We start from the raw sequence: 27,961 nt of genomic DNA, 5'->3' as shown, positions 1-27,961 counted from the left end.
GCAGGATTGTTTGCACGAAAAGGCTGGGTCCAACTTCAAGAAGATGTCAACATTGTTTCAGAGATGTCAGCAACAAATCCATTCCAGCTATAAAACTGTTTCTGAAAGAACACAGAGAAATCCGTGCATTTATCTTGAGGACAACTCTTTCAAACAAATGTTCTAATTAGGAACCACAACATCCTATTTCTTTTTTAATACTCTAGTTGTAAATGGACAACAAATGTTGTTGAGCAAGAGAATGTCATTGTCTAAACATGGAAATGGAATTTAAAGTTCTGCATTCAATTATGTTTGGGAGTTTGCCCTTGATTTCAAGTTGAACCTGGAGATTTTGAAAAAATGTGGCTCCATTATTGCTTCTCTTTTTCAAACAGTAAGAATGTTAAAGAACATATCCAAGCTGCCAGCAATAGCATGGAGATCATCTAAAACACAGCGAACCTCTTGGCTGTTCAAATAATTGTGCATTGTACAAACACAGATATTTTGCATTGCCTGAGTTTCCAGCTGCTATATTACATGACAGATCTTCTAAACTCGAGGTTTCTGAAGTCACATTTCTATTTCTTCTTCCCTTTTTTCTAAGATACATTTGCTGTGAAAATGGTTCTTTCCTTTCTTAATCTCTCACAGAGACCTCAATTTCTTACACACCTACTCAGCAAAAGCAAAAGCCATTATAAAAACACTGTTTTTTTTTTCTTTCCAGCCTGAATTGAGAAATTCTATACACTCGCTTGCAACTCTGTAAATCTGTAGAAATCTGATAAATTAAATACATACCATTCTTCTCAGTCTACTAAACAAGACTGAGTACAGAAAGGAAGACTGAGCAAAAAAAAAAAAAAAACAACCACCCAACAAAGTAGAAGGACTGTCTCCTGAGATTTGAGATACAGGCCAGACTGAAGTTGAGTTGTAGGTAGACTTCTGCAGTGCTTGTAGGGAAGCATGGACTAGGGCTGGAGCTGCTAATTCTTTGGAATGTGTGAAAAGTTTGTTATCACTGGTGAGCTGTGCTGCCTTTCCCTCTTCAGTCCATGGGATGAATTTAATCACGCTGCTTTACCCATTTGCTTTTAGTGCACTAGCAGAGGTCATTTTGCACTACAGATGTGAAGGTGAATACAGCATTCATCAGAACACTTAACCCTCCCTGCAAAAAAAGCAACAACAACCAACAAGCCCCAAACTCTTGACATGAATTTTTGAAATGTTTCATTTAAAAACGAAGATGTTGCACTTGTGAAAATGGCACCATTGGCCTTTCAGGTGAACATCAGTTATTCCATGGAAACACATCTTGCTGTGTAAAACATGATTACTGCTGTTCCATGACTACAAGTGCTCTCAAAGGTGCAATTCTCAAGCTTTCCTTCCAAGAAATGGCTTATTTTTAAATCTGTGACATTACTCTGTTGAGAAGCATTTTTACAGGTCTTAAGCTATAGGTTCCCACATTAAATTGTATTATTTTTCACAGGACACTGTATGTGATTGGTTGTTCTTCTAAGTGCACAGAAGGAACTATTGCTGTTTAACCAGGAATGTGTATTCCTAAGGACCCCTCAGTAGGTAATGTGTATTACATCAGACTTAAAAATAAGTAACAAGGATAACACTAGAAAGGCATTTAAACACTTGCTTCTTTGGTCTTTTGACGTCTACTAATCTGTCCCCTGATGAGAATTCTGATTTTAACACAAATCAGTTGTGTACCTTTTCCTTATGGCAGCATTCATAAGACTGCTTTCATGTGCTTCCTACCATTCAAAACCCATACTTAATAAAGAAATTAAAAGAATCCTTTCTGCCTTTTGTTTTCAGAGAGTCTTTCACCATAGATTCGTTCTTCAGAAGCCTAAGGACAATTTTTCTAGTACCTGCCTTCCCTAGGTACTCCAAGGCCAATGCTGCATTCTTTATTCTTCTGCCCTGGCAAGGTGAATGGGAGATTTTTAGTATTTGGTTCATATGAAGTCTTCACCAGCCAACATGACACCTGCATGAAGAAACTTTGCACCTTGCTCCATATTGAGGCCTCACAACCTTTCCCTTTCTCTTGAGTCAAACTCATGACTACTATGAAGTTACACATTAGCGCTAAGGACACTTTTCTTCTGGGACTGACTCACATTTTCTTATTCCAGCTCTCCTGGAAGAGTTACTGGGAATCCCTGAATAACTTGGGCCAAGCCCAAAACCATAAGTGAAAAGGAATGCAAATCACCAACCTTAGAACCACTCCTAACTTTACTATGTTTAATTAGTTTATCACCTAAAACACTAATGGCATGTCTAGAGACCTTGTTTCTACTTTCCTTTGCAGACTCATACCTTTTTATCCTTTCTAACCGAGGCATTGTGAGGCCACCTCACAACTGACTTCATTCACGATTCCTATGCTTGATTTTCTTTGAACGTCCTGTTCCTTTCTGAATGAAGTGGGAGCTCGTGAGCTGTGTTGTCAACTCACAAGAGCTAGACACGGGACAAAGGTATCAAAGGAACAGCAAAGTTTCTACACTACTTCTATGTCAACCAGAACTCAGAGTCCGGTATTTTTGTTGCCTTTTCCTGCATCCCAAGTTTCCTCTCCGTACAAGGGCTGCCTGCCCTGTTTCCTGCATTGTTGCTTCTACTGTATGTGTCACCAGCTGGTTTGGCTGCCTTGCTAAAAAGCAAGCAGCACATGAAGGGATACAATATGTGCTTCCTTCAACGTGGGCAGCAACTCTAATAGTCCTCGGCTCTGGTGGGAATTGCTGTTTGGGTGTTTGAATTCCACTCCCCTTCCTGGATGGAGGAGAGATTTTTTTTGTAAAGATCTGTATTCCAGAAGCGGTCTAAGGGCTGAGCAGAGGATGGTAATCACTTCCTTTGATCTTCTGGCCATTCTGCTGGCACAACCCTGAGTGTTGCTGGCCACCAACACTGCCTGGAGCCTACTGGCTTGGGTTTACCCAACCACACTTAGGACCCCCATTTTGCAGATCTGCTCCCCACCTCAGCAGCCTGCAGGCTGTGAGTCTGTCCCAGGTACCTTCTGTCCTGTCTTAATTTCACGAAGTTCCTGTCATCCCGTTCCTCCACTTTAAGACCTTCTGAATGGCAGCTCTACCCTTGACTGCGTTGACTGATCCCAACAAGCTGCTGTTGTCTCCAAACTCTATGAGAGGGCACTCTGTCATCTCTAGGACAAGGACATGAAACAGGGCAGGTCTCAGGCTAGAACATTATGGTACTCCACTTGCTATTGGCCTCCAGATAGAACACAGCCCCTTAACCACTGTCATCTGATGCCTATTATGTGACCATTTTTTTGACACGTGGTTATCCATCTGTCCAAATCATAGTATTCCAATCTGGAGACATGACTGTGGGAGATGGTGCCAAAAGCCTTCCTAAAGTTAAGGTAAATGATATCAACTGCTCTCCTCTCGTCCACACTCACTCACTTTATTATAAAGTTGATCAGGCTGGTGAGGCATGATTCAGCCTTGGCAAAGGAATGCTAGTTATTCCTTGCTGTGCCCACATATGTGTCCCAGGAGGATTACATGGGCTGTAGTGAAGCTGACCAGTCAATGGTTTCCCTTTGGCTTTTTTTCAAGATGGGTATATCTGCCTTTCTACAGCCACTGGGGACCTCCCTTAGTTTCTATGACCTTTCAAAGACAAACACAACCCAGTAGGGACATCAGGCAGCTCCCTCAGCACCCCCAGACACAACTCAATCAATTCTATGGATGTTTATGCATTGAGCTCTCCAATGTAATCACTGATTTGATCCTCGTTGATTCCTAGCTGTTTTCCTTGAATCCAAAGCACATAGATATAGGAGACTCTGCCAATAAGTCTGAAGCAAAGCTGGCTTTGAGTATCACAGCATTACCTGTTTCCATTGCTACTAGATCATTTGCCCCATTCAGGAACTGGCCCACATTTTCCTTTTTCAGTCTTTAACTACTGAAGCTGTGGCAGAAGCTTGTCTTCTTGTCCTTGAGGTCCCTGCAGATCGCAACTCTAGCTGAGCTCTGATCTCAGAAAATAGACTGTATGTGATTCCTTTGGATGTCTATAGCAGTTTCTACTTCACCTGAGAAACCTGAGTTCGCTACTCTGATGATAGAAATGTACTAAACTTTCAGATGTAAGCACTGAGACTATTAAGAAATGTAATAGCTGAATGTCCTCCATAACTTTCAGTATAAATTGTACTCTTCTATATCTGTCCAAAGGCAGCTGCTTTGTTCTGCTTTGTCAGGGAAACTGTTAATAATTTAATAATGAAAAGGAATTAATGAGGCCTATGGATTTGAGCCTCACGCTCAGATTATCCAGTGTCTAATGAAGTGTGAATTTTGACTGAAGCTTTTTCCACCCTGAGGGGAAAAAGCCACTCTCATCCATGCAGGTTCTCCTATGACTAATAAAGGGTGAGCTCACACTGCAGCTTTTGCTTTACAGGGAGTACAGGTAGGGGTACTCTCTAGTACCTAGCCCTAGTTTTATGGCACTTAAGAAAACAGGTAATTCTGTAGAGATCTACCTCTTTAGATTCGACCAGTTTGTTAGCAGTTAGTAGGGAGAACGGACAGACAGACAAAGACTGGTCCAAAGTCTCATTTGCATTGAAACATCCTCAAATTCTTCACTATTTTGCATTTCAAATATCTCACTGGAGAGGTGCAAAATAATTTACATTAGGTATTAGCCTAATTTTTGAAACAGGGGAACTGACATGACTCATCTTTTGAAAAACACATCCCTTCTCACATATAGTAGAGCAGACTAACAATTTCATGTGTATTTACATACTCCATGCTTTTCACAGGTGACTTATATCTTCAGTACCCTACATAAAATAAGGTTCCTTCTAATGTGAGCCAGTAAGACTCCTGTAAAAACAAATACTGTCTACCATTTTCTGTCTACAGTAGAAGGCTGAATTTAGCAAAGAGGAATGTTGTCTGGTCTGATTTGGATGCATACACACCATGAGCAACCTCTCAGATACTCAAGGCCATTGCTGTCATCTTGCCTAGACAAATACACACAGAGTATGACTGACGAATGAGGTGCATTTTTGCTGTGGCATAACTAACATATATTAGCTATCTCTTAAAACCAATGTGGAGACAAGGTGCTGTACTCTTACTGTGAAGTAAACCAGTTGAGGACAACCAAAATCAGAGCTATGGTGCTGATCTCCCCTAGCTGCAGCTTGTCTGACTTCACAGGCATGTAGCCTTCACATTAAATTTTCACCGCAAAAAACCTCACAAAACCAAAACGAGGCTGTGCCACTGAAGTCAAAGCCCAGTGCAAAGACCATGTATGTGATGGCAAATTTATATTAGCCTGATAGAGGAATGATATTGGTCTCATCCCGGCAGCATGCAATGTAGTATAGACAGAAATAAAACTGGCTGGAAAAACAGCAAACTAGCAAGTGCTGAATTCCAGTCTACTGCAAGTGCTAGACTCCTTCCAGTCCCTGTCATCTCCCCTTAAGTGTTGCATACACCCTTGACCTTCTCATTCTTTTTAGACTCACATATGCATAACTACAAAGACTCATCCCTTTGAGTAAAAGAACTTTTGTATTATACAGTGACTCAAAGTACAGTAACTCACATTAGCAATATCAAGGGCAAGAATATTCACTTTTTCTTCTCTTTGAGCGTATCCTTTTCCACTCACCCGCTCACCATTATGAGCAAATGCACAAAGGCACTGAGTGGTTTAGAACGTGAGTAAATCTAAGTGTGATACTTCATGTGTCAACTCAATGGATAAGAAATAATAAAGCATAAAAGCAGCCTTTTAGCCCAAAAGTTTTGCAAAGGGAGAGTTAGTAGCACTGAACTGAAGAATCATTATAACTTTAATATGTATACAGTCTTTCTAAGACTCTGCTTTCTCCAAGATGCAAGTGAAGCACACAGAAGAACAAGTGAAATTATAGGTCTTTTAAACTAGAAAAAATAATCTAGGCTTAACTTTTACAGAATGGGAGACGTTTGGCTTCATCTGGATGCAGCAGGCTCAGAAATCCCAGTGATGTATTTTGCACACCTTTACAAACAAAGACCTGAGAAATCAGTGGTGGTCAGGTAGTCAGAGACAGCGGGCTGGCCGTTGTCATCTCTTACATCAGATGTGTGTTGTGAACCCAGAAATCAAGGTCAGTTCAATAGCCCCGGCTGTGCAGCGTAACATGGGCTATTCACGAAAGAGTGATCGCTGAGTTTTGTCAAAGCATGAGGAAAACAGAAGGGCATTCACCAGACATTTGCTTAAAACTGGGCTTCAGTATAATGAAGTTCTGTATTCTGTCACTCCATATACCTTATGCAGTTTCTATCTGAGAAAAGTTGTCTTTGACATGTGTCACTTTAAATCCTTTCCCTGGATTTAAACAGGGAATTCCTGGCTATTCAAACAGTTTCTTTCCGTGATCTCTGGAAGAAAGTCTTAACTTATCCCCGATACTGAGCGACGGCTTTGCTCACAACCTTTAGCATGTGGGAGCTGCACCGCACTAAATGAGCATATGCTGCCCTCTGAAATACGTGCACAGTCGCACCCCGGCTTATTTCCTCGTGCTTCGCTCAGCGGCACCCTTTCCCCTCACTGCCCGTGCTTTTATTCCAACCCCAACACCCAGCCCTCCGGCCCTTCGCCGGCACGGGGCAGCTGAAGGGCGCTGACCTCGCGGGCTTCGCCTTCTCAGCCTTCTAGCGGTCGTCATCAGGTTCCCTTCTTCTTGTGGCCATTTCCACTACTCGTGTTTAGAAACGACAGCCCGACACAGAAGGGAACGAGCCGGCCCCCCGATAGCCTTCAACCGCACACGCCGAACCGCTCGCTCGCTCCCGCCCCGCTCCGCTTTCCCCTCAGGCAGTCTCACCCCGCCCGACGCGCCCGACGCGCCCGCCCTCCCGCCATTGGGCCGCCGTGACGCCAATCGCACCGCCTCCCTTCCGCGCAGGCGCGGTGCTCCCGCCTCACGGGCTCGCGCGGGTGTCCGTTGGCCCCGCCCCCGCCCCCGCCCCCCACCCCCCGCTCCGGCTTTCCGCGAGCCGCGGCCGTTGTTGTCAGTCGCGTCTGGGAGCCGCCGCAGCGGCGCGGCCCTGCCGAACGTCCGTCAGTCCGCCCAGCGCGGGGCGCGAGTTACCGCGGCCGTCCTCCCCGATTCCCGCGGCCCGGCCGAACTCTCCGCTGCCGTCTCCGAGCCTTTATCTCCCGTCTCGCCGCGCTCCCCGTTCCCGCGGGCGGTCGCGGCGGGCGCTGCCCATGCTGAGGGCGGCGCGGGGCGCGGCGGCCCGAGGAGACGCCGTAAGTTGCCGGGCTGCGCTCGGGCGGGGCCGCGGGGACGGGGCCGGCCCGGCGGGGTGCGGCGGGTCCCCTTCGTCCCCTCCCTCCGCCTTGTCGCCGCTCCTATGGCGGCCCGGGCCCCGGAGACGGGCGGCGGGGGCCCGAAGGTCGTCGGTGCGGCGGGGCCGCGGGAGAGGGCCGGAGGGGGGGGCCGTCGCCGCGGGGCCGTGCGCTCGGCCCGATGCCCCTCGCCGGGCTGCGCCGTCCGTCCCCGCCGCGCTGCGCCCTGCCTGAGCCCGCGGGGTCACCGCGCGGAGAGCGGCGCGGTTTGCCCCTCCGCCGCCCTGCCGGCACCGCCTGGCATTTTCTGCGGCTCGCGGGGGAGAAATAACGAACGAGCCGCTGGAAAGCCAGCCGGTTCGAGAGCCCGTCCGGTCGCGGGGCGTTTGGGGAATGACGGTGCGTCTTGCCCCTCGGAACCGGGTGCGAAGCCAACAGGTTTCTGCGGAAAGCGAGCCGGCGTCTTGTGCCGGGAGCCGGAGCACGAGAACGAAGGCGCGAGTGTCCCGCGTTCCTCCTCCGTGCTCCTTATTGCTTTTGTCGGTGCACCTATTGCATTGAGTGTGCCGCCTTGGGGGTGCTGTGCAAATCGGTTGGCTAAGTAGGTGAGTCCCGGAGAGATCTCTGTGCTGTCTGCTAGGTGCCCTGTGGACACCGAGCCAGCTGGAGCTCCGCTGGTTCAGTGTACTTCTACAGATGTTTGCGGTCGATTAAAAGGCTCAGGGATAGCTAAAGGACAGCTGCGTGTGGTATGTTTGTCTTTATAAGTCGGCTGAATGAAGTATTGGAGGACATCCGCCAGGGAAAAGCTAGCGTTGGCCTGAGGACGGTTGGAGACAAATGTGACCTATTTTTGCCTTGGATATTTTTATTGGGAAGTGATGCTAGAACACCTGTGAAGGAGAAAGCTTTAGATGGGGATATAGAAATTTGGAGAAACAAAAAACAGCAACAAGCAAACAACAGCTCTGGGCTTTTGCTTATGCATGGACTGTTTTTTTGCCGATCATCTTGCTTTCAACTGCTGGTTATGAGCAGATATGCAAAGAAGAGGTTTCCTCAATAGTACCATTGCAGTTCCTGGAACAGCTGAATTGTATTGTGTGACTTAGAGCCGTCCAGCATGAATGAATTGCAAGCAAATCTGCTTACTCCTGCCCTCTGTAGTGCAGTCACTACTTAGTCATATAGGCTGCTCTTTGGAGTTGTTATTCTGAATATACTTAGATCTCCTGGCTCTGGAGATGGACCAGTTTAATGAATCTCAGCAAAATGAAATCTGTATGAAAGTGTTTACGAGCAAATGATGGTTATGCTAGAATTAGGCAGTTTTTGCAAGGCATGCACCATTAAGAACTGGGTTAATGAGTGTTTCTTTTTTTAAGTAGCTGTAAGTACATCACAGAAAGTGGGAATTCAGGTGATGTTTGTTTTCGTACAATTGCTTTTGCTTGGAAAGAAGGAACATGGAACAAGCTTAGAAGAATTAATGGTCACTGCTAACTAATGCAGTTGGATTTTACCTTGTGAAATGTTCAAAGGTTTATTTGAATAGAGTAGTACTTGCCCTTTAACTTGATGCCTGAAAAATCCGAATTTGGGAACTTAACAGTAGAAGATAAGGGGATGAAAGTCTGGTCTTGTCTCACTTTTTTCTTGAATATGCTAAATGGCCATGAAAGGAGTAAAGTGGTGGTGCAGTGCTCCAGGTGACTGGGAAGAGAAGGTGGGCAAGAATGCTGGGAAAGTGCTTGGTAAGCAAGGCATCTTCTAAGACAGTTCATCTGACTGTCTTGAGTCTTCAATTTTGTGTCCCACGTGTGAGGGTTCTAACAAGAACAAGAAGGGGAAATTGCATCTTTATCAATTTAGGGATAAACTGTCTTAATAAATGTGAAGCAAGAAGGAACAGGTTGTCTTTGCTTGTGTGTTTTTTAGGTACCAAAATTTCTGTACAGGTTACTGATGTTCCTTGAATCGTCTTGCTACACGAACTAATATTCCCATATGGTGTGGGTGGTGTGTCACAGTCACTGTTCCCTGTTGTGCTGTGGATGCGTAGTCTGCCTTATGATTATTTTAAATAGCGTGTTAAAACTGTGCATGTTAACACGGCTTTGCAGATACCCATCTACTTGCAGTAGTCATCTTCCTCATGCACTCTTCTGACCAATCTGGTCTCTTCTAAGGTTCTACTTCTGTACTTTCAGTCTCATATTTGAGTCATTTTGCAGATCTGCACCTTCAGTGTATTGCTGCCCTTTATATCTTACTAGCTATAATGCCAAACTTAGTGCCTTTGTCTTGCTTTGCTGCCTGTCCTGCTTTCAAGGGCACAGTATCCTGGTGTAGCTAGCACAAAATAATGCAATCTTTTTTCTTGTGTTTTTATTTCCTACTTTCAAAAATGTGCTAAAATGCTTTAAAACTTCTTGATGAGCTTCTGTTCATTTCTACACAGTAGTGTTTTCTAATTATGTCTTAAAAAAAAAAATCAATGAAACATGGTTCAGATCCGGGACATTGTCTCTTACACATACTGCTGAACTGCAGTTTGTGATGAATACACGAATAATAAATTGCATAAGCTGTTAACTTTAGTAACACATGAAGTGCTGCTCATCTTCCTTGCCACAGTACTTCCAATGCTGCAGCTTCTGAAATAATGTAAAGGAGCTGCTGTTTTAATGCACGTAATGTTATGTAAGGGCTTAAGAGGATTTGAAAAACCGTATTTTCATGCACAATTCTAGGATAACTTACCCTGGCAGAGTTCTGGCACACATAAGTTGATTCAAGTTAGCAGTGTTGAGAACTTAATGAAGTACAAAGGCTGTGTAGTTCTCATGCCTGCAAAATACGAAACAAAGTGATTGCTTTCTGAAAAAAAATTGATGTCTGAGTTGTGCAGTGACCCTTTACAACAGCATTGGGGCATATGTGCTGCACTGAATTTGATGGACTTTCTTGTTGGTATCAGTGTCCTGTCTAGTTATAATTTACACCAACATTACTGCTTGGGAGATAACAGCTTCGATTTTTGTAACTTTGATTCACATTGGAGCATGGTGAATTTCGGGTGTTAGCAGGATCTTAGCTAATAAGAGATGTTAGGAGTGAGGAGGAGGCACTGAAACAGAGTAACTAAGTTGCGATAGGTGCTGTTTCTTACAGTTTAGGTAGTTTGTGTCCTGCTTGGAAAACAGCAGCATCCAGTCAATTGAAGTACTTTAATTCTTATACTACCAGATAAAATGCTAAAGAAATGAAGCTATCTGGAATTTGAGCTGAGATAGTTAATGGTTCTTTTCTTTAATAGAAATGATTGCTTGTAATAGATGCTAACACTATGCACGCATTTACTGGGGAGTACTTAGTGATTTCACCTCCCTTAATAAGAATAAAAATCATGTTTGTGATTGTGAATTTAAACAACAAATATTAGTAGTAATTTATTAATGTTAAGCTGTGCTGAAGTACTCATTGGTTAATAGTGGAATGTTGGGAGCTTCTGTTGATGGCTTCTGTGCTGTCTAGCATGTGAAAATCATTTGGTAACATTATAAATAGACATTTGAAAAGAGGGGAAACAACTCTTGAGAGTTAATGAGCATGGAGTAGATGAGATGATTCTTTTTTCTGAAAGAGTCCAGAGTGATGGGGTAGAAATCTGACTAGTTTGCCATGTTCTTACAGTAGGTTTTCTGGAAGGGCTGATGCCAAGTCCTGTCTAAAAGATAATGATTCCATCATGAATCACAGTAATGACTCCTGTTTGATACATCAATAATTTCTTCACCAGCTTCATGTTCTTCGCTAATTTTGGGAGGAGGAACAAAGAGAAACATCTAGAATATCAAAGCCAAGGTTGGAGAAGAAGAGGCATAAGATGGACTTCTGAGTTAAATACGTACCATGAGTAATTTCTCTTGCTTGCAAAGTTGTTGAAATGCTTGCTGGTTTCTGCGATTGTCAGGCTTGATGATCGAGATCAGATCTCGATTGGTAAGGTTTAGGAAGATCTGTAATTAAAACATCCGTGTTAATTTCCTATGGGTGAGAATTTTTCCAGCAGATACTGCGAAGTGATAATTTTAATACATAATAATACATAGCTTGATGTCACCATTCTGAAACTAAGATTTAAGGATACAGGAAGTACTCTTAAAAAGAGATGTTTTTCATATACTACTTTACAGAAGGCAGTTTAGGGGAGGTGATCATTTGAGAAGGTCTGGTATTCTCTGCAATAAAGAGCAGCTTTAGATCTTAAGTGGTCTGTACTGCTGAAGCATTTGACATGTGAACAGGGTGCTGGTGTGTGTTTCATGGAACACGTTTTTCTATTTGTTTAGCTGAATGCTGGACTTTGGGAAGAGGCATGGGAGAAAAACAGACCTGGAAATTAACTGCCTTTGCAGCTGTGGCTGTTGAGAAGACTTTAAAAAGTGTAAAGCTATTGCTGAGTTTATCAAGTCCATGGATTGATTGCATTTGTCTTGTCTGTTACCTCTTAGAAATGGAAAGTGCTTTGTGAACAGCAGTTATCAGTGTGGTTGTGAAAGTATCTTGGGCTCTTAAGACATTTCACAACTAAAGGCATTTGGGATCATTGCCAGTGATTACTTACAGTGGTTTGTCTGTGGCTCATAATTTGATCACTCTTAGCACATGTGTCCCCTTAATAGCCATGTCATCTATTCTGTGCTGAGCCCCAACTCTCTCAGCCTGTCTCCATGGGAGAGCTGCTTCAGGTGCTCTCATCAGCCTTATGGCCTCCTCTGAGCCTGGCCAACAGATCCATGTCCTTCTCGTGCTGGGCACCACACTGCTGCACGGGAGGATCACGATGTCTTGCTCTTCACTCTCAGGTTGTGCAGGCTGTCCTAAATCTTTTGCAACATATTAAGCTAGTATACTTTATATTTTTCCCTAATCTATAATAATAACCACTCACACACTGTAGCTCATCCACAAGACTTTTATTTGTAGGTCCAGGAGCATTGTTTTAGGAAGTTTGTGGGCCTGTGAAATAATTCTACATCTGAATATTCTCCAAATAGTAGGCCTAAGAGTTGGAGCATTCTTATTTAGTGTTTTGTTACTTCTAGTTTAGATTCTAAGAAGGATTAAGCTGAGGCATTAATAACTCTGATACCTGCAACACATCCTAAAATAATAAAATGCTAACACTTCACTACATGCTTCACAAATGCTAAATGGCAGAACTTAATTAGCACCTGGCAACTCATACCTTCTCAGAGCAAAATTCTGAATATTATTTAGAACTGGGGAATGTTATTAGATTATGCAAATTAATTATTTTGTTTATATGGATTGTGGACCTACCTGGCAACTCTTCTTTGTTTATCATCATAGGTGTAGCCATGGGGACTGGTAGAGGGATTTGCTGACATATCTTGACATTTTACTAAGAGTGCTGTGAGGTGAATGGTGCTGCTGTGGGAGCTAGCAGTGAGACCTATTATAAAAACAAAATAAGTGAAGTAGTAGATCTCTCAAGGCATACGTGCAGTGTTGTTCTGAGGAACTTGGCAGGAGTGCGAGGGTTCGTGGGTTTTGTCATCAGTGAACAGAAAGGCACAAGTACACCACAACATACAAGCATATCAAGGGGGAAGAACATGTAAGATAGCCTTGTTTATGTAAGGGCAGAGTCCTAAAACCTAGTCTCCCTCCTTTGCTGTATCTGCAAAGCATTTGGCTGTAGGGCAGCTGAAGATTGGCGTTGCTTTGAGTACCTTTGGCGGTTGTGGAGGCACAGGTCACAGGAAAGCCAGGCAGGAAGGGCTTTGTTGTGCTGTGATGCCTGTGTGTGGAAACAGAGGGAGCACAAGTGTTCCAGATTATAAGTCCCATATTGTGCCAGTCTGTTCAGGGGATATCAGGTACTGTGGGGTTTTACAAATCTGTAATACCGTGGAGGAAATGGATCATGACCAGATTTCAGAGCATGTAGTATACATTAACCATGAATGCTCTTCAAGCTTCATGTATGCAACACTTCGTACTTGCTTCAAGCACGTTGACTTTCCTTTATATAAGAGAATCAATGAACAAAAGCCTTCTCAGGAAAGCAGATAAGCACACTGTAGTATCCTCACACATAAAGAGTGGGTCATGCTTTTATAAAAACAAACTGCCTTCAGAGACGTATAGATTGGGCTGTGAAGGCATCTTGCTGTAGGATAGCAGATAAACATTGGTAGGAAACAGTGAAATAATATGAAAAATCCTACTTGCCCTTGCCAAGTTTGTATACTGAGTAGATATTTCCTTTGATACACACTCGGATTATAACAACTTGTGTAAGTTACTTTCTGAGTCAAAAAGTTGCTTCTGTATCTGTGATCAACTTGTGCTGAATTTTGATTTACAGTTTCTAGTTAGAATAGCAAGGTAAGTCTTATCCTCAACATGTATTTATTTAGTAAATAAATAGTTGGTGTAGATGCTGTTATTCTTCTGAGACAAGAGAGGCTGAAAGGAGAAATGGAGGGTGACGTTTCTTTAATTTGTGGATGCATATAATGTGCACATAATGTGACAGAACTTGTCACCTTAAACTCCTCTTACAGAAAATGAAAACGTGCTCTTAAGAAATGATTCATTTGGTCTATTCTGCTATCTGCAATTTGTTTGTGACTTGTATGTGTTGTCTGTATCTCTGTTCTGTGTGAATTCCAGACAGGAATGGTTAGCTCTCTGGAGGGATGCGTGTCGGTCAAGATTACTTCAGGCTTCATGTCTGTTAGACTGATAATGGAGGGAAGGTTTTGTTTTGATGATACTGCAGTGTTACACTGAAGGGGAGCCTTGACTCTATTTTCTAAATTAAGAAGCTAATACAGGCATTAAAGCTGGATGAACTAGGCTGGTGTTGCATGTAACATATAATCTAATGGAAACTTCATGGGAAGAATGGGTTGCTTACAGAAACAGTAATGTCTCTGAAATGTGCTGTTTTTTTTCTAAACTGGCCTGTTAGACATCATCAATCCAGATACTTCTAGGGATGACTGAATTGCTGTACTGTTGTTCTGTCTCTTAAATAGATGCATCTAATATTACAAAACTGCTTCTGCAGATCTCTGCTATGAAAACTGCAGTATCTGTGAGATGGGATGTATACAGTGGTTGCTCTGAAAGTAATGCCTCCTCTTTTATGTTCACCCATGACATCAGAGGTGGATGTTGGTGGTATAGCAGAAGAGGTTGAACTTTCCCACCAGTATTCCATTCAATGTTGTTGCTGTGTGACTGATGGCAGCAGAGGGACAGAATGGTGTGACACAAGCGTGTATAAAGCAAAGATGTGGAATGGAATTCCTCCATGACGGAAAAACTGCACCCACTGACAGTCATTGATGCTTGCTGAGTATTTCTGGAGGCTGAACAGCGAATGTGAGCACAGTGAGGTGATGGTGGTATGTTTTAGCAGTGGTGACAATGACATGAAAAACAAGCCACGTTCTGGATGGACTTGCACAGCTGTCATACCACAAAATGAAGAGCATCTCATTAAGGTCATCTGCACAAATCAGCTAATGGTGGTGAATGTGTTGAAATAGTGTTTTATAGCTGAGATTTGTTCTGTCAAATAGTGTTATTGTGCTCTTTATGTCTGTTGTAGTTGCCACGGAAACATATGGGAGGTATTACTTCTGGAGCAACCTACATGGAGTCATAAGATCACCTAGGTTTGAAGGCACCCTTATGTCCATCAAGTCTGGTCATCGCCTAACAGTACAAAGACCTCCACTAAACGATACCCTGAGTGTTGTGTCCATGTCTCTTAAATGCCTGCAGGGCTGGTGATCCCACCAGCTCCTTGAACAGCCTTGTCCAGCTCCTAACCACTCTTTCCATCAATAAGTTCTGTCTGATGTCCATTCTAAACCTCTGCTGGCACAACTTGAGGCCGCTGCTTTGTGCCCTCTTTCTTGCTCCTTAAGTACTTCCAAAATTCTTTCTTCCTCTAATGAGAAACTGAGGAAAGGATTACTTCTTTGTCAGGATATGGTAGAACTAAAAGCAAAATCAGTGAAAAGTATAAACGTAACAACTGTGTTATCTTAATTAGAATACTTACACTGTAGCCAAGCTTTGTGTGTTTATGTACTGTCAGGCTTTTGTCTCTGTTTCCTACTAGCAAACCATTTTTACTTTAGTATGTCTAGCAAGCTTGTGTTCAGATGTGGGAGCTTCAGCTCTAAGCATTTGTTTTAAAAGCACAGAATTAAAAGTTAGTCTTTTACTGAGGCTTTATGTTAAACTACTGATGAATCTATGTTAATTTCAGCTAATAAGACTGCAGCATTAATAAATGTAGTTTAATTCCCATTTCTGTAAGCTTTTATCCTATTGATTACTGTCTGATGTATTTTTCTGTGGCTTAAGCGTAACTGATTTTTGCTGGAATAATGTTGGCAGGTTAATGTTTATGAGTTATAAACATCTAGCTTGTACAAACATTGCTGCAAATGTGCCAAGTGAACAACATAGTTATGTATAAGTCTTTCCTCAGAGCTGAGTGTTCTAGATGCTTAAATTCAGACAAATTACGTTCTGTTACATCTGGCTGGCTTTGCTTTCTCCCCTCTGCAAGAATGGAACCTTCTTAAATTTGGAAAAAATGCTAAACTAAAATGAGTTGAGCCTTTTTTGGTCAGTCATCCTTGCTCCTTCCAGTGCCGAAGTTTTGGTTTTTGCCATCTAATAAGAAAGCTCTGTTTTGTGTGAACGCAAATACTCGGGTATCTTTGAATCTGGGACTTTAAAGAAGATCTCTCTTAAAGCCACGTCTCCTCAGAGACCTATTTTGTGGCTTGAGTCAGACTTGCAGGTTGTGATGAATTCTTCTGAATGGAGGTTTAAATCTTGAGGTTAATATTTGGGCAAGAAGGAGTCTGTAAGAAGTTGAGCATAGTAGTTCATGGTGTTGATAGCTTATATAGAAAGTTCTCAAACTCTTAAAGTAGTTCAGCTTAAGGTACTAGTTTAGGATGGATTATGGGCAAAACCAGATTTGTGTGGATGATTAATGCCCTACTAGAAATTTTAAAAAGTGTTTTTTATTTATAAAAAGTCTGGTTAGAGTTTTTTTTTTTAAATCATAGACTGGCTTAGGTTTAAAGGGACCTTAACAACCATCCAGTTCCAAATTTTCTGTCACGTGCAAGGTTGTTACCTACTAGATCAGGCTGCCCAGGGCCCCCTCCAGCCTGGACTTGAACTCCTCCAAGGATGGGTACCCACAGCCTCTCTGGGCAGACTGTGCCAGTGCCTCACTGCTCTCTGAGCAAAGAATTGCTTCAAAACAGCTAACCCAGATCTCTCCTCTTTTAGTCCTGTCACTGTCAGTGTAAAAAGTTGTTCTCTTCCTTGTAAAAGCTACCTTCACATTCTGGAGAAGGCTCTACAGAGACCCCACTGCAGCCTTCCATGCTGAATAACCCCAGCTTTCTCGTCCCCTCTCCATAGAAGAGATGCTCCTGTCCTCTGGTAAGGATTCCAGGCCCCAGATGGGTCCTCTCTAGGGCAATATAGAGGACAATCCCCTCCCTCTCCCTGCTAGCCACACCTCTTCTGATGCAGCCCAGCATATGGTTGGCTTTCTGGGCTGCAACTGCTGGCTCATGTCCAACTTTTCATCTGCTAAAGCCTCTAAGCCTCTCTGGAGGGCTGCTCTCAGTAAGTTCAGAATGTGCCATGCAGGCCATGCGTGCAGCCTGTTTAGGATTTAGATCAGTGGTTTGGGGTGCGGCTTCTGTCACCTTATATTACTGAAAAGCTGTAATAAAGCATTATATGAAGACAGTTGTGTTCAGTAGCAGTCTAAATGAACGGGCAGGATAAAAAGCTTCACGTAAACCAACAAATTGATCTAAGTAAGGATAAACCAAGAAATGTCTGGAGAAGAGTGAGAAGAATGTTAAAGCCTATGAACTGACCTCTGTAAAAGGAATCATAAACTCAGGCTTGACCAAGGTAGAGCTGAAACTGTGAAGGAACCTAAATCTGTGAGTTGCTTCAGGCAGAGGTAAATTAGGGTATGATAGTTCTTGTTTTGAGACAGATGGTGAGTGTGAAGATGCACAACTTATTAGGTGACCAAATACAAACAAGAAGTGGTTCTCAAAGCACACGTATTTAACAGCTTAACTAGCTTGTTTAGGGTGTTTGTGATACTAAAACCTGACATACTTTTATAGAGCACCGACTATTTCATCTGGATGGAATCCACCAGATGTTATTAATACCTGTAAAGAAGGTTCTGAGTCTGCTAGAGATAAGTAGGGTTTCATTATTTATTGTTGTTTGCTTTTGTCTCGTGTTCTTTCCTTTGCATCTTCTAGTGGTGACTTACCAGGTAGGAAGCAGTTCAAGATGGGTCTTTGGCAGCATGCCATCATCTAGTTTTGTACTTTCTGGAGTAAGGATGGGATGTATAATGTGATTCAGTTGATGGCAATAGAGGAGATTCTGTAAGACTAGCAGTGAGGGTTATGTTGAGGAGCAGATATTGCAACCCTACTGAAGCTTCAATCCCTTAAAGCTTTTGTGTATAATAATCCTTGATGTACAGTTTTAATACTGTGAAAGGCAAGTACTGAATTAGAAAGATTTGTTGTTGGAAAAAGTATGGAGTCAATTTCCCAGACCCAGTAATCTTAACCTGATACAAAATTGTCCATACTGGGGAGGTAGTCTGTGCACTTGCTGTCTCGATGCAGTAGAAAACTGTCTGCTGAGAGGTTCCCTTGGGTATGAACAGGAGTTGTTTGAAGCATTAGTTTTAAATCAATCCAAGAAAAACCTCATCTCTTCAGTCTTCTCTCAGATACCTCTTCAGTGTTTGTTTTCCTCGGTTACATTTGCTTCCTTGCTACTTTCTGTCCTGTTGATCCAACATTACATCCCATGTATTTGGTCATAAAGTAGACTGAGAAGAAACCTTGACGTGGTTCTTGACTGTAGGCATCCTTACCAAATGGAATATGGATTTGAGTTCAGGTTGCTCATCTATGCAGTATGTATTGCAAGATGGGATGTGTCAATGTAGTACTTCACCTTTCTGCATAAACAAGAATAGACTTACTTTGATTTGAGGTATTTGATGCCTCTTAGAGGTAGTGCTTGTGGATTACTTGAAAATAGATTTGTTGTTGTTTTCCAGTGGGAGGCCCTAGATTTAAATGACCATGCTCCGAATGTGCTAGGAAACGACTTTGGCTTTCGCGATTGCTCTTAAGTTTTAGATGTTTTATTGTAGTTTATGGATGCGTAATATCCGCCTGTACCTTGAATAATCAAATCCAAAAAGAGAAAACAATCTTTAACAGAAAACTCATTTGTTATTTCAGCACTAGATTTTGATGCTATGGTATCTGTAAGTGAAATAGTTGTTCTTGGAAGAATATCTGAAGTAGAGTGCTTAATAGCTGAATAAAGAGGTCCAGTAGCAAAAATCAATTAAGCTTTGTTCTTTTTAAAGCTTGATTAATATTCCTCCCAAAACAAACAGCAGAGAATAACAACAAACACTTCATGTTTATGTAATCATTGCATTTGCTCCGTTCCTTGGTTAAGTTTTGAAGTTTCAAAAGTTGATTGATTTCATTCAAATTTTACAGGGGTGGAGGTGTTGAACTGCATTCCCACTGACTTTATGGAAGTAGACAGCTGGATAGAGAAGAGGTTATACCATGATTCCAGCTGGGAGAAGCAGTAAGGTGAGCTTGTTAAACATCAGACAATCCTCATAGGACCCTAAGCTTGTAATGGAATACGTAGGAAATCAAGTTCATTAGTTTACTGCCTGTGAAATAACTTGTGTAGCAGGGAGTGTTTTTAATGCTTATGTTTCTGACTTGAGAATAGCTAATGTCAGGAGCTGTTTGCTTGCCAGCTTCCTTTTCAAAGCTTTTCTTTTTGAAGTTTTTGTTTTGAAACTGAGAAAATGTTTTCTAAAAAAGAAAATATATTACAAAGAGCTGTTTTCTGTTTCATTGAGTTGGCAGTAAGCCATCTAGTTTTTATATTTCTAGGTGCTTTGTGCTTGAAGTGGGATGAATGGCTCGCTTTTTGATAACTACAGATGGTTAAACTCCAGTCTAAGTTACAACAAGAAAAAGTTTTTTGGAGTGTTTTACATATTAAATAAAATAAAAATAAGGCATGAGACCTAAAACAGGTCTGAATATGAACGGTCTGTAAAATGGACCTTACCTCTTTAAATGCATGCTGGATTTAGTTCTAAGCAGGAATTCAGCACAACCTGAACCTCCTGTGGTATCTCTGCTTCCTTTCTATTCTTACTGACTTATTGCCAGGGCTGCTGAATACACAAACTTTTTATCACCAGTTTTTATAACTAGTCAAAATATTTAACCAAACTTTTTTTATAAGCCACGTTTTAATTTCAGCCTATAAAGCTTTGTTAATTTGTGGTAATTACAGGACTAGTCGATAATACTTAAACTCATGTTTAACAAAATGAAATCAGGCATCTCAGTTTAACATGCTGCAACCTGAAAGAATAAACTGAAATCTAAGATAAATGTTTTCATGTAAATGTCCAGCTGATTTCTGGCCATTAAAATAGCCAGAAAAGTTGCAGATTCTGGCTCTGTCAGTTTTAACAGTGCTTGTAGCACTGATGCCTTCACGTATTTCTTACAAGAACACGAATGCCACGCAGCTTTGGTGAAATTTTTGTTAATGCGCTGTTGAAATTCACTCTCATCAAACATACTGATAATGTGGCTTCAGAAATGTATTGGTCAGTGCGGTATAACTTATCAAACTCTTTACAAAAACTCCTCAAGATCTTATAAGTAATCTGTAATAACATGCCTGTGTGACTTCAAAATCATTACAGGATAATGGTTTTGCTTACTTTCATACAAATATATAATCTTGTCTCTATTTTTTCAGGCGTGCTTGGCAGTGACAATGGACTATTTATTTGCAACGGATACTCTTCTATGAAAAGATCACAGTTCCAAAGAGCTTGAGCATTATTTCATCTTCTGAAACAGAATGGCAGGCTTCAAACGAGGATATGATGGAAAAATTGCAGGATTGTATGACTTGGATAAGACTTTGGGCAGAGGACATTTTGCTGTGGTCAAACTTGCTCGACATGTCTTTACAGGTGAAAAAGTAGCAGTAAAAGTAATTGACAAGACCAAACTGGATACTCTAGCTACTGGACATCTTTTTCAAGAAGTTAGATGCATGAAACTAGTACAACATCCCAATATTGTACGGCTATATGAAGTGATTGACACCCAGACTAAACTTTATCTCATCTTAGAACTAGGTGATGGAGGGGATATGTTTGATTACATCATGAAGCACGAAGAAGGTCTGAATGAGGATCTGGCAAAAAAGTACTTTGCTCAAATAGTTCACGCTATATCATACTGCCACAAACTGCATGTAGTTCACAGAGACTTAAAGCCAGAGAATGTGGTCTTCTTTGAAAAACAAGGACTTGTGAAATTAACTGATTTTGGCTTCAGCAACAAATTTCAGCCTGGAAAAAAACTCACCACGAGCTGTGGATCTCTCGCATATTCTGCTCCTGAAATTTTACTTGGGGATGAATATGATGCACCAGCAGTGGGTATGTCCTCTTTGAATTCAACAACTGATCTGAATGTAAAGTACCATGATGTTGTACCACTCTGTTTTCTTTTTCAAGATAATGCCATATGTGGAAACCAGCTAATTGGCAGGAAATGTTATTGTGATGCTAAAGTTACAGATGACTTAGTGTTGGAGCATCTCTATCAGAAAAAGTTATTGACATTCTTTTAACATGGACTAATATGATTGTGTGTGTTGTAAAAACAAAACAAAACAAAAAAAAAACTTCTAATGTTAATAGTAAGGTGAATGCAGTATATTGATGCAAACATAAGCTTGAACTTGCTTTGTTCAAGGACATTACCTCCTTCTAAGGAAAGTACCTGTTCTTAATTTCCTTTGTTTAAATCCCCCAAAACTATTGATTATTTCTTGTTTAGTTTAGCCATCTGAATGACCCTGTGAGTTCATGGTACTTATGTGTTCTGCTGTTAGGTGGTGGGAATCCATTTATAGTATGTATGTACTTAGCTTGCAAATGAAACAAAACATTAAGAGCAGCATTAACTCCCTATTACATCTATTACATTTTCTTGTCTGAGAACTGAAAGTAGGGAGTAAGTTCCTAGTTGATTCCCATTCTAAAAGATAAGAGTAGTAGCCATGTCTAAGTTGGTTTTTGTGTTGCACCTGGATAGCTCAGTGTGCTAGACCAATACAGGGAATTGTCTTGCTATTCTTTTAGGCCTCCTGTGTGTGCTATTAGAAGTAACATAGGTTGTTGTTTTTTTTTTTTAATATTGGCGATAGTAAATACTGTCGTGTGATCATATCTTTAGCTGAAGTAGCATTAACCACACATTCAGGTACATAACGTTTCCAATGACTTACAGTAGTTGCAATATTTCTTGTCCTTGTGTGCCTGTTATGCAATGCTTCTAGTCTCGTAATGCTGGTGAGGATTGAGTACACTACTGTGGCTCTATTTTGCTGTGTTTAACATGTAGTGGTTTAAATTCTGAGACTTTCAACATGCCCAAGTTTTGCTAAGCTACTTGATGAAGGCTAGGATATTTTTATAGACTGACAAGATATTTCTGCACTCTATTCAACTATTATTCTTGCCTTTTAAAAAATATAAATAATTCCAGATATTAACTTTTTTTTTTTTCTTAAGAGGAGGGGATGAATTGGAGTGTGTAACCAGCAGGTGGGAACAGTGAGGATGGGGACTTGAGAGGAATAGGAGTATAAGATATGGTTCTTGAAGGTCTGAACAACAGAGATGCTGCCTTGGTCATCTCTAGGTTTTTATTTGTGGCCTTAAGACTTTTCTTGCTGCGTTTCATACTCTGTGACAAGTAGTTTTTTTTCCTACTGCAGTTTTATAAAACTTTGAAAAGTAGTTAGTGAGTAAATAGTAACTGCAGTGGTGCTTCTTGGTAGCTGCACTTCACTCAGCATTAGAAGAAGACTTAAGCTTTGTTGGAATGTAAGCTAGTGCCGTACAACTATTACATGCAACTTTTGTGAGGGTCACTTCTAGAAATGTCACAGTGGTGTAAATTCTGTCGAATGCTATATTCTAGGACTTTTCTAGAAATGGAGAAACATTGTTTGTCTGAGAGTTATCTTTTTGGGACTTGGCCTTGAGAGATGCCTTTCTATGTCTTCGAGAGTTTTAATCTGCCTTGAGTCCAAAAGCTTTGACCAGATAGTCTGAATTAAATTATATGTTAATAAAGCACACTTTGACCCCTTATTGTTTGAGTGTAAGAATGGTGGCATCATAGAAAACGGCTCTTACAGTAATTTGTAAGCAGTTTGATCAAATGATAGCAGCAGAAGAAAATGATTGAGTTGATTAATAGAGGAGGAGGTGTCTAGCAGTCTGGCTTATCATGCATTGTTGTGAACAGTAAAAAACTTAGCTGAAAATGAAATTCTAGTGTAATTTAAGGATGCTAGTTAATCTGTATTTCCCAAGATACTTAAATACATGCAGTGGTCAGTTCTTGCTTGCTCCCCAGAGTACAGTACCAGTTACTGGATACTGGATCCTCTAACCTTGTCAGCAAATTGCAGAGTTTCTATTCTAACTTCTTTGGTGACAAAACCAAAACACCATACTGCTTGCATTTATCTGAAGTTGTCATAATAAAAAAAGAAAGTAAAGAACTCAGTGCACTCAGTTGTGAGGCTTGTGACAAAATGGCATGTCTGATGTCTTAATCATATTAGAATAACTGTAAGGGAAAATACCATTTACGTTTTTGTCACTGCAAAGAGCTGAAATATTCAGGGCAGCCCTTTTATTGAGTTATATGCTTAAAATTATGGAAAAGCTTGCTTTATGAAATGTAACTGTTTCAGCTAGTTTAGAGATTAATCTGTCCTTTGTGATGCTACTTAAAAGCTTTCACACTTGAAAAGAGAGTACCTAATTTAGCTCTGTCATTTCCTTTTGTGTTGAAGGCTATAGTTAAAATGATGCAAGAAGAGCATTAGACAACCATCATATGTTCTCAAGGCTTTTTAGAATCTGAGTGAATTAGATAATGGGAAGTTCTATTGCTTGGAGTTCTCCGTGTTGTTCTCACAACTTCAGATTTGTTCTAGTCGGATTGTGGGACTGGGGTTGTTTATTTAGCATTATTGAGCACAGGCCTCTGAAGTGGTACTGTGATACACAAATAACTGATAAATTGGAGATGGACCTCTAGTGTAGCAGTCTGTCCTCACAGCGCTGCAGAGGGGATAATGGGAGCTGGTCATAAAAACATGACTAAGGATATTACTGTTACTCAAACTCAGTGCTGTTTGACTGGCAGCGTGGAGTCCAGATCCATTTTGCTGCCTTCTGTCAAGTTGCAGGGGCAGCTGCATTGCGTTCAGACCCACTTTGTCACTACTGGAGGGATCTCGGGCTCTTCTGTTTTCTTTTTTGCATCAAGGATTTGCAAAGGCTTATTTGCATATGGTGCTGCTGGAGTGTGTGGCCGTTCAAAGCTTCAGCCAGGTTTGCCCTGTGCTTGAGCACTGCTGAGCATGCAGCTGACCTTATCTGACCTGCACGAAGCTCGTTCTGATGTTTCTGCCTGCATGTAGCACTTTATTCACCAAGTAAAAGACTGATGTAAGCATTGTGGCTAGTGGCTATTTACAGTGACCTTTTACCTTATGAGAATGCTGAATATAAGATTTGACAGGCTTGGCTAAAGGGGGAAAAGAATAATAAGATGTTTGTAAGCCATATATGGTACTGAATTACCTAGCATATCTGACAGTGTTTTTGAATTCTAGTAGGTTCAAAATTGGATTGCAGCCAAACACGATAGAAGTAAAACAGAGGTGAGGCAAAAAATCCTTCAACAGTTTTTTAATGACTGTTTTCTTTTCCAAAACTCCTTTTTTAATGTTACGTTGCATCATTTTTGGGTAGTTGGGTGTATTACATGGTGAGTCTGAAGATTTGAGGGTGCAGAAAGCTAAAATAGCACGGTACGTAGCTGCTTCCAGCATGTGGTTTTCCCCTTCCGTTCTGTTTGCATCAGTGCAGAGCTACCCCTTCTTGTGTGCTACACTCTGTTGCGTGGCTGCCTATTTGATGAGCTGATCTGATTAGTTAATTTGACAGAAGGCTATTAATTTTTCTACAGGCTTAACTTCTGCCAGGTCAGCAAACAGAGCTGTTTGTTCACTTAGTTTTGAGCTGGTGCTAAGGAAGTGATGGGAGCTTGCGGCTTGCAGCAGCGTTCTGGGGGAAGGTGATAAGATGTGTCCTTTTTTGCAAGAAGCAAGCTTAGGTTAGATCAGCTCAGCCTAGCTCATTTGTCTTTACCTTCCATGCGAGAGAAGCTCATTTGACTGAAAATGACAGTCATTCATCAAATGGCATTAGCAAAGAATATTTTATGTTCTGTGCCAGTATCCAAGTGAAAATACAGAGGGCATGCTGTCGGGACTTTAGTTACTAGCATATCTACTAAACACTTGAATACAGGGATGCCTTTAGCATCCCGGCGCTTTCACATGTGAACTGCTTTCAGTATATTTCAAACTGCTGTGGAAAAAGTATTTATCTTAATGGAATCCATGTGCATAGGATCAGAAGCTTCATTTTGTGTGCCTTACAAACAACTTCTCCAATGACTTACATTCAGCCATCAACTAATTTGGTAACACAGATCTGGTGGGACTTAAATCGATAGTTTTGGAAATGTGGCTAAGCAACAGAAACCAAAAGAGAAGGAATGCATTTCTAAATGCAGAACTGACAAATCAGTGTAAAGAAGACTATTCTGGATTGAGGGCAGTGGAATTTGTTCAGTAAAAGTTGAAGGTGTGGGGTTTCTTGATTTGCTCATTAAGAGCATCAACAGTTTGTCTATAATAGTTTCATGGAATCAGCAAAAGCCAGGCAATTATCTTGAGGGGAAAAGTAAGCAATAGTTGCCAAACTGAATGAAAATAGAAATGCTTTCCAAAGATAAGAATAGTTACTGATGAGCATGTCTTAGTCAAATAAAGCAACATATAGAACAGACTGTTTCATCAGACAGATAAACTAATTATGAAAATAATTTGCTAAATGCCATTTGCTATTTTGCTCTTTTTTTTTTTTTGGAGGGATTGGGGAAAGGAAGAGATTTCTCTTAATTCTCTTGTCTGTGTGGTCTAATAGTCATTTTAATTGCATTTGCAGAGCTTTAAAGCAAGAACAGCCAGTTCTGCCTGTAAATTCTGATGGTGTTGTCATTGATTGCAAAAGATCTCTGCCTCAGTCTTCTGCAAGGGAGAAGTAAATCCCATTTTACAGAAACTTTAGAAATAATATTGTCACGGGACAGCAGCATCTCTGGCAAGTGGAGATGCCAGTATGCAAGCTTACTCAAAGTCACAGAATGCTAAAGAACAGAAAAAGGGTTCAGTCACTCAAAGATCACATTTTTGGTCGATATTCTATTTTGTTCTTTACCCATGCTCTTCAGATTTACAGCTTGTCCAGTGTCGTCATCATCCAGACTCATCAACAGTGTGAATAGTAGTGTAAAACTACTTGTGATGCATACAAACATTGATACTGCTAACACAAGCTTATTCTATACTGTCTTGTTTCTCTTTTTTTTTTTTTAATGCCAGGGATGGCATCTTCTAAGCTTTTTGTCTGTAGAGAGTCAGCATACTTATTATCTTCTGAAGCACAAACCTATCACCAGTGTAACAGGCACCACTGAAACACTGATCAGTATGATACCAGCTTTTCTTCTTTTTCACTGTGGTTATGCACTTTTTCATTAAGTGCATAAAAATCTTCCTTCAGTGTTTGTCATACGAATTTGTACTCTTAAGCTGTGTTCTGGCTTTTCAGACAGTTGTGTGAAGTTTTCTACAAATTGGAGTTTTCATTGTTTTCCATAGTCTGTGCTGTGAAGAAAACAGATACAAACTAGTAGCAAGCATGCTTGTCACTGGTACCCTTGTGAATTATGAGCCTGGACTTACTCCTGAGTCCAGGGCAAGTTCCACTCCTAAATTCCTGTCCAAATGAAGTAGTTCAGGATGGGTGTTTGTGCCTACCTTGGAAACAGCCTTGAGATACTGCCCAGTTGCTGCCTTCAAGAATGCAAAGACGTGGGTGATTTTTACATTAAAATTTCCACATTTAGCTCTGCACAGAAGAACTTGATGTTGAAAGAGACTCAACGTTCAGCGTTCAGGGCTCATCTTCAGGAGATCCCCTTGAATTCTACTTTCTTCACAGTTCTCTGAAGAGGCTGTGGCAATGACGTTCTCTTTAATATCTTAACACTGTGATTGGAATAATTGCCCATGATGCTGCCAGTTGGGGCCCCTTTCCATCCTTCATTGATCCCATCTGTAGGTACCTTTGCAGTGGTAAAAACACGTACACATTCTCATCTCCATATAAGTTGATTTTTTTCATTGTTTTTTTTTTTACTCTTGAGTTTAGTGGCTTGTCATGCAGGATAGTTGACATTCAGCTGTCTCTTACTTCTCATTGGAATGGTTACTCTAAAACCTGACTAAATGTACATTTTCTGTAGAAAGATATGTCTATCTGACCAACAGAAAAGCATATGCAGTGCGTACTGCTCAGCAGTTCTACTTCTGTTAGGAGGAAAAATTACTTATTCCCATGAATTTCTCAAATGAACTCCTTTATTAAGGGGACTCAATTTAGGTAGCTAAAGCAAATGTGTCTGTTGCAAAAGGAGTATAGATTTTTAGCTTATGATCACAAGTTCACATAGCACATACAAAATGTGACAAGTGGCTAACTTGCAAGGGCAAGACGTTAGGGCAAGCCTCTCATACTGAAGTACCAAGCCACAAAAATAAAGCTTTCTGAAATCCATAGCGCTTGTTTTAGAATTAAGTGATGAACATTAGAAAGCAATAAATGCCTGATGAGACGAAGCCCAGTTCAGTGGTTAAGCTGATGAATGTGGATGTGTTTTGTGCCGCTTACAAACTTGAGCAGAACAGATGCTTGAGTGCCCTGTGTTTAAGGCAGGCATAGCACAGCCAGCTGATGACGTCCTTTGGTTTCCATGGCAGTGACTTCACGTTATGTAAGGAAGTTGCGTATACACAGCCCTGGTTGTCATGGCTCTGGGAATCCTGCTCCAGCAGTCCTTTCCTGAGCAACAGTATTTAGTGGCTTTAAAAGCAATGAAATGTCCTCTGGTGCAGTTGGCTAGCTAATGCTTTTAGAGTCTAACCTCTCATTTTATTCAGGACATAACAACGGTGACTTCAAGTCAGTAGCATCCAATGTAAATGATAAATTGCCTCTGAAGATCTTTGCTGTGCTTCTGAAAGAGACAGATTTTGGCTGCTGCAGTATAATGAGAGTACTGTGTGCTGCCTTTCAGTTATACTAATAGGAAGCTTTACATGTCAGTGTGTTAAAGACATGCAGCACCCCAGGCCT

The 27,961-nt window shown here is 41.3% G+C and overlaps 1 protein-coding gene across 3 annotated transcripts in view; it reads left to right on the top strand.

Annotated features, from left to right (window-relative positions):
• The first annotated feature begins 7,065 nt into the window (after positions 1-7,065).
• SNRK (SNF related kinase) overlaps positions 7,066-27,961 on the top strand; it is a 36,783-nt gene continuing 15,887 nt past the window's right edge. Inside the window, exons 1-3 of one of the 3 annotated variants that reach the window (XM_085226421.1) lie at positions 7,066-7,347; positions 19,044-19,142; positions 20,347-21,040. In XM_085226421.1, coding sequence (XP_085082547.1) covers positions 20,452-21,040 — 589 coding nt within the window. In that variant the 5' untranslated portion in view covers positions 7,066-7,347; positions 19,044-19,142; positions 20,347-20,451. Of the gene's footprint in view, positions 7,348-7,523; positions 7,786-7,816; positions 7,992-19,043; positions 19,143-20,346; positions 21,041-27,961 lie in introns of those variants that run through there. The other 2 variants (XM_085226422.1, XM_003207214.5) reach the window with 2 other exon arrangements.

The sequence above is a fragment of the Meleagris gallopavo genome, chromosome 6, assembly GCF_905368555.1.
Source record: "Meleagris gallopavo chromosome 6, MGAL_WU_HG_1.1, whole genome shotgun sequence".
In the NCBI taxonomy this organism is placed as follows: Eukaryota; Metazoa; Chordata; class Aves; order Galliformes; family Phasianidae; genus Meleagris; species Meleagris gallopavo.
The sequence above is the reverse complement of the archived record's forward strand: the minus strand, read 5'-3'. Positions and strand labels throughout refer to the sequence as shown.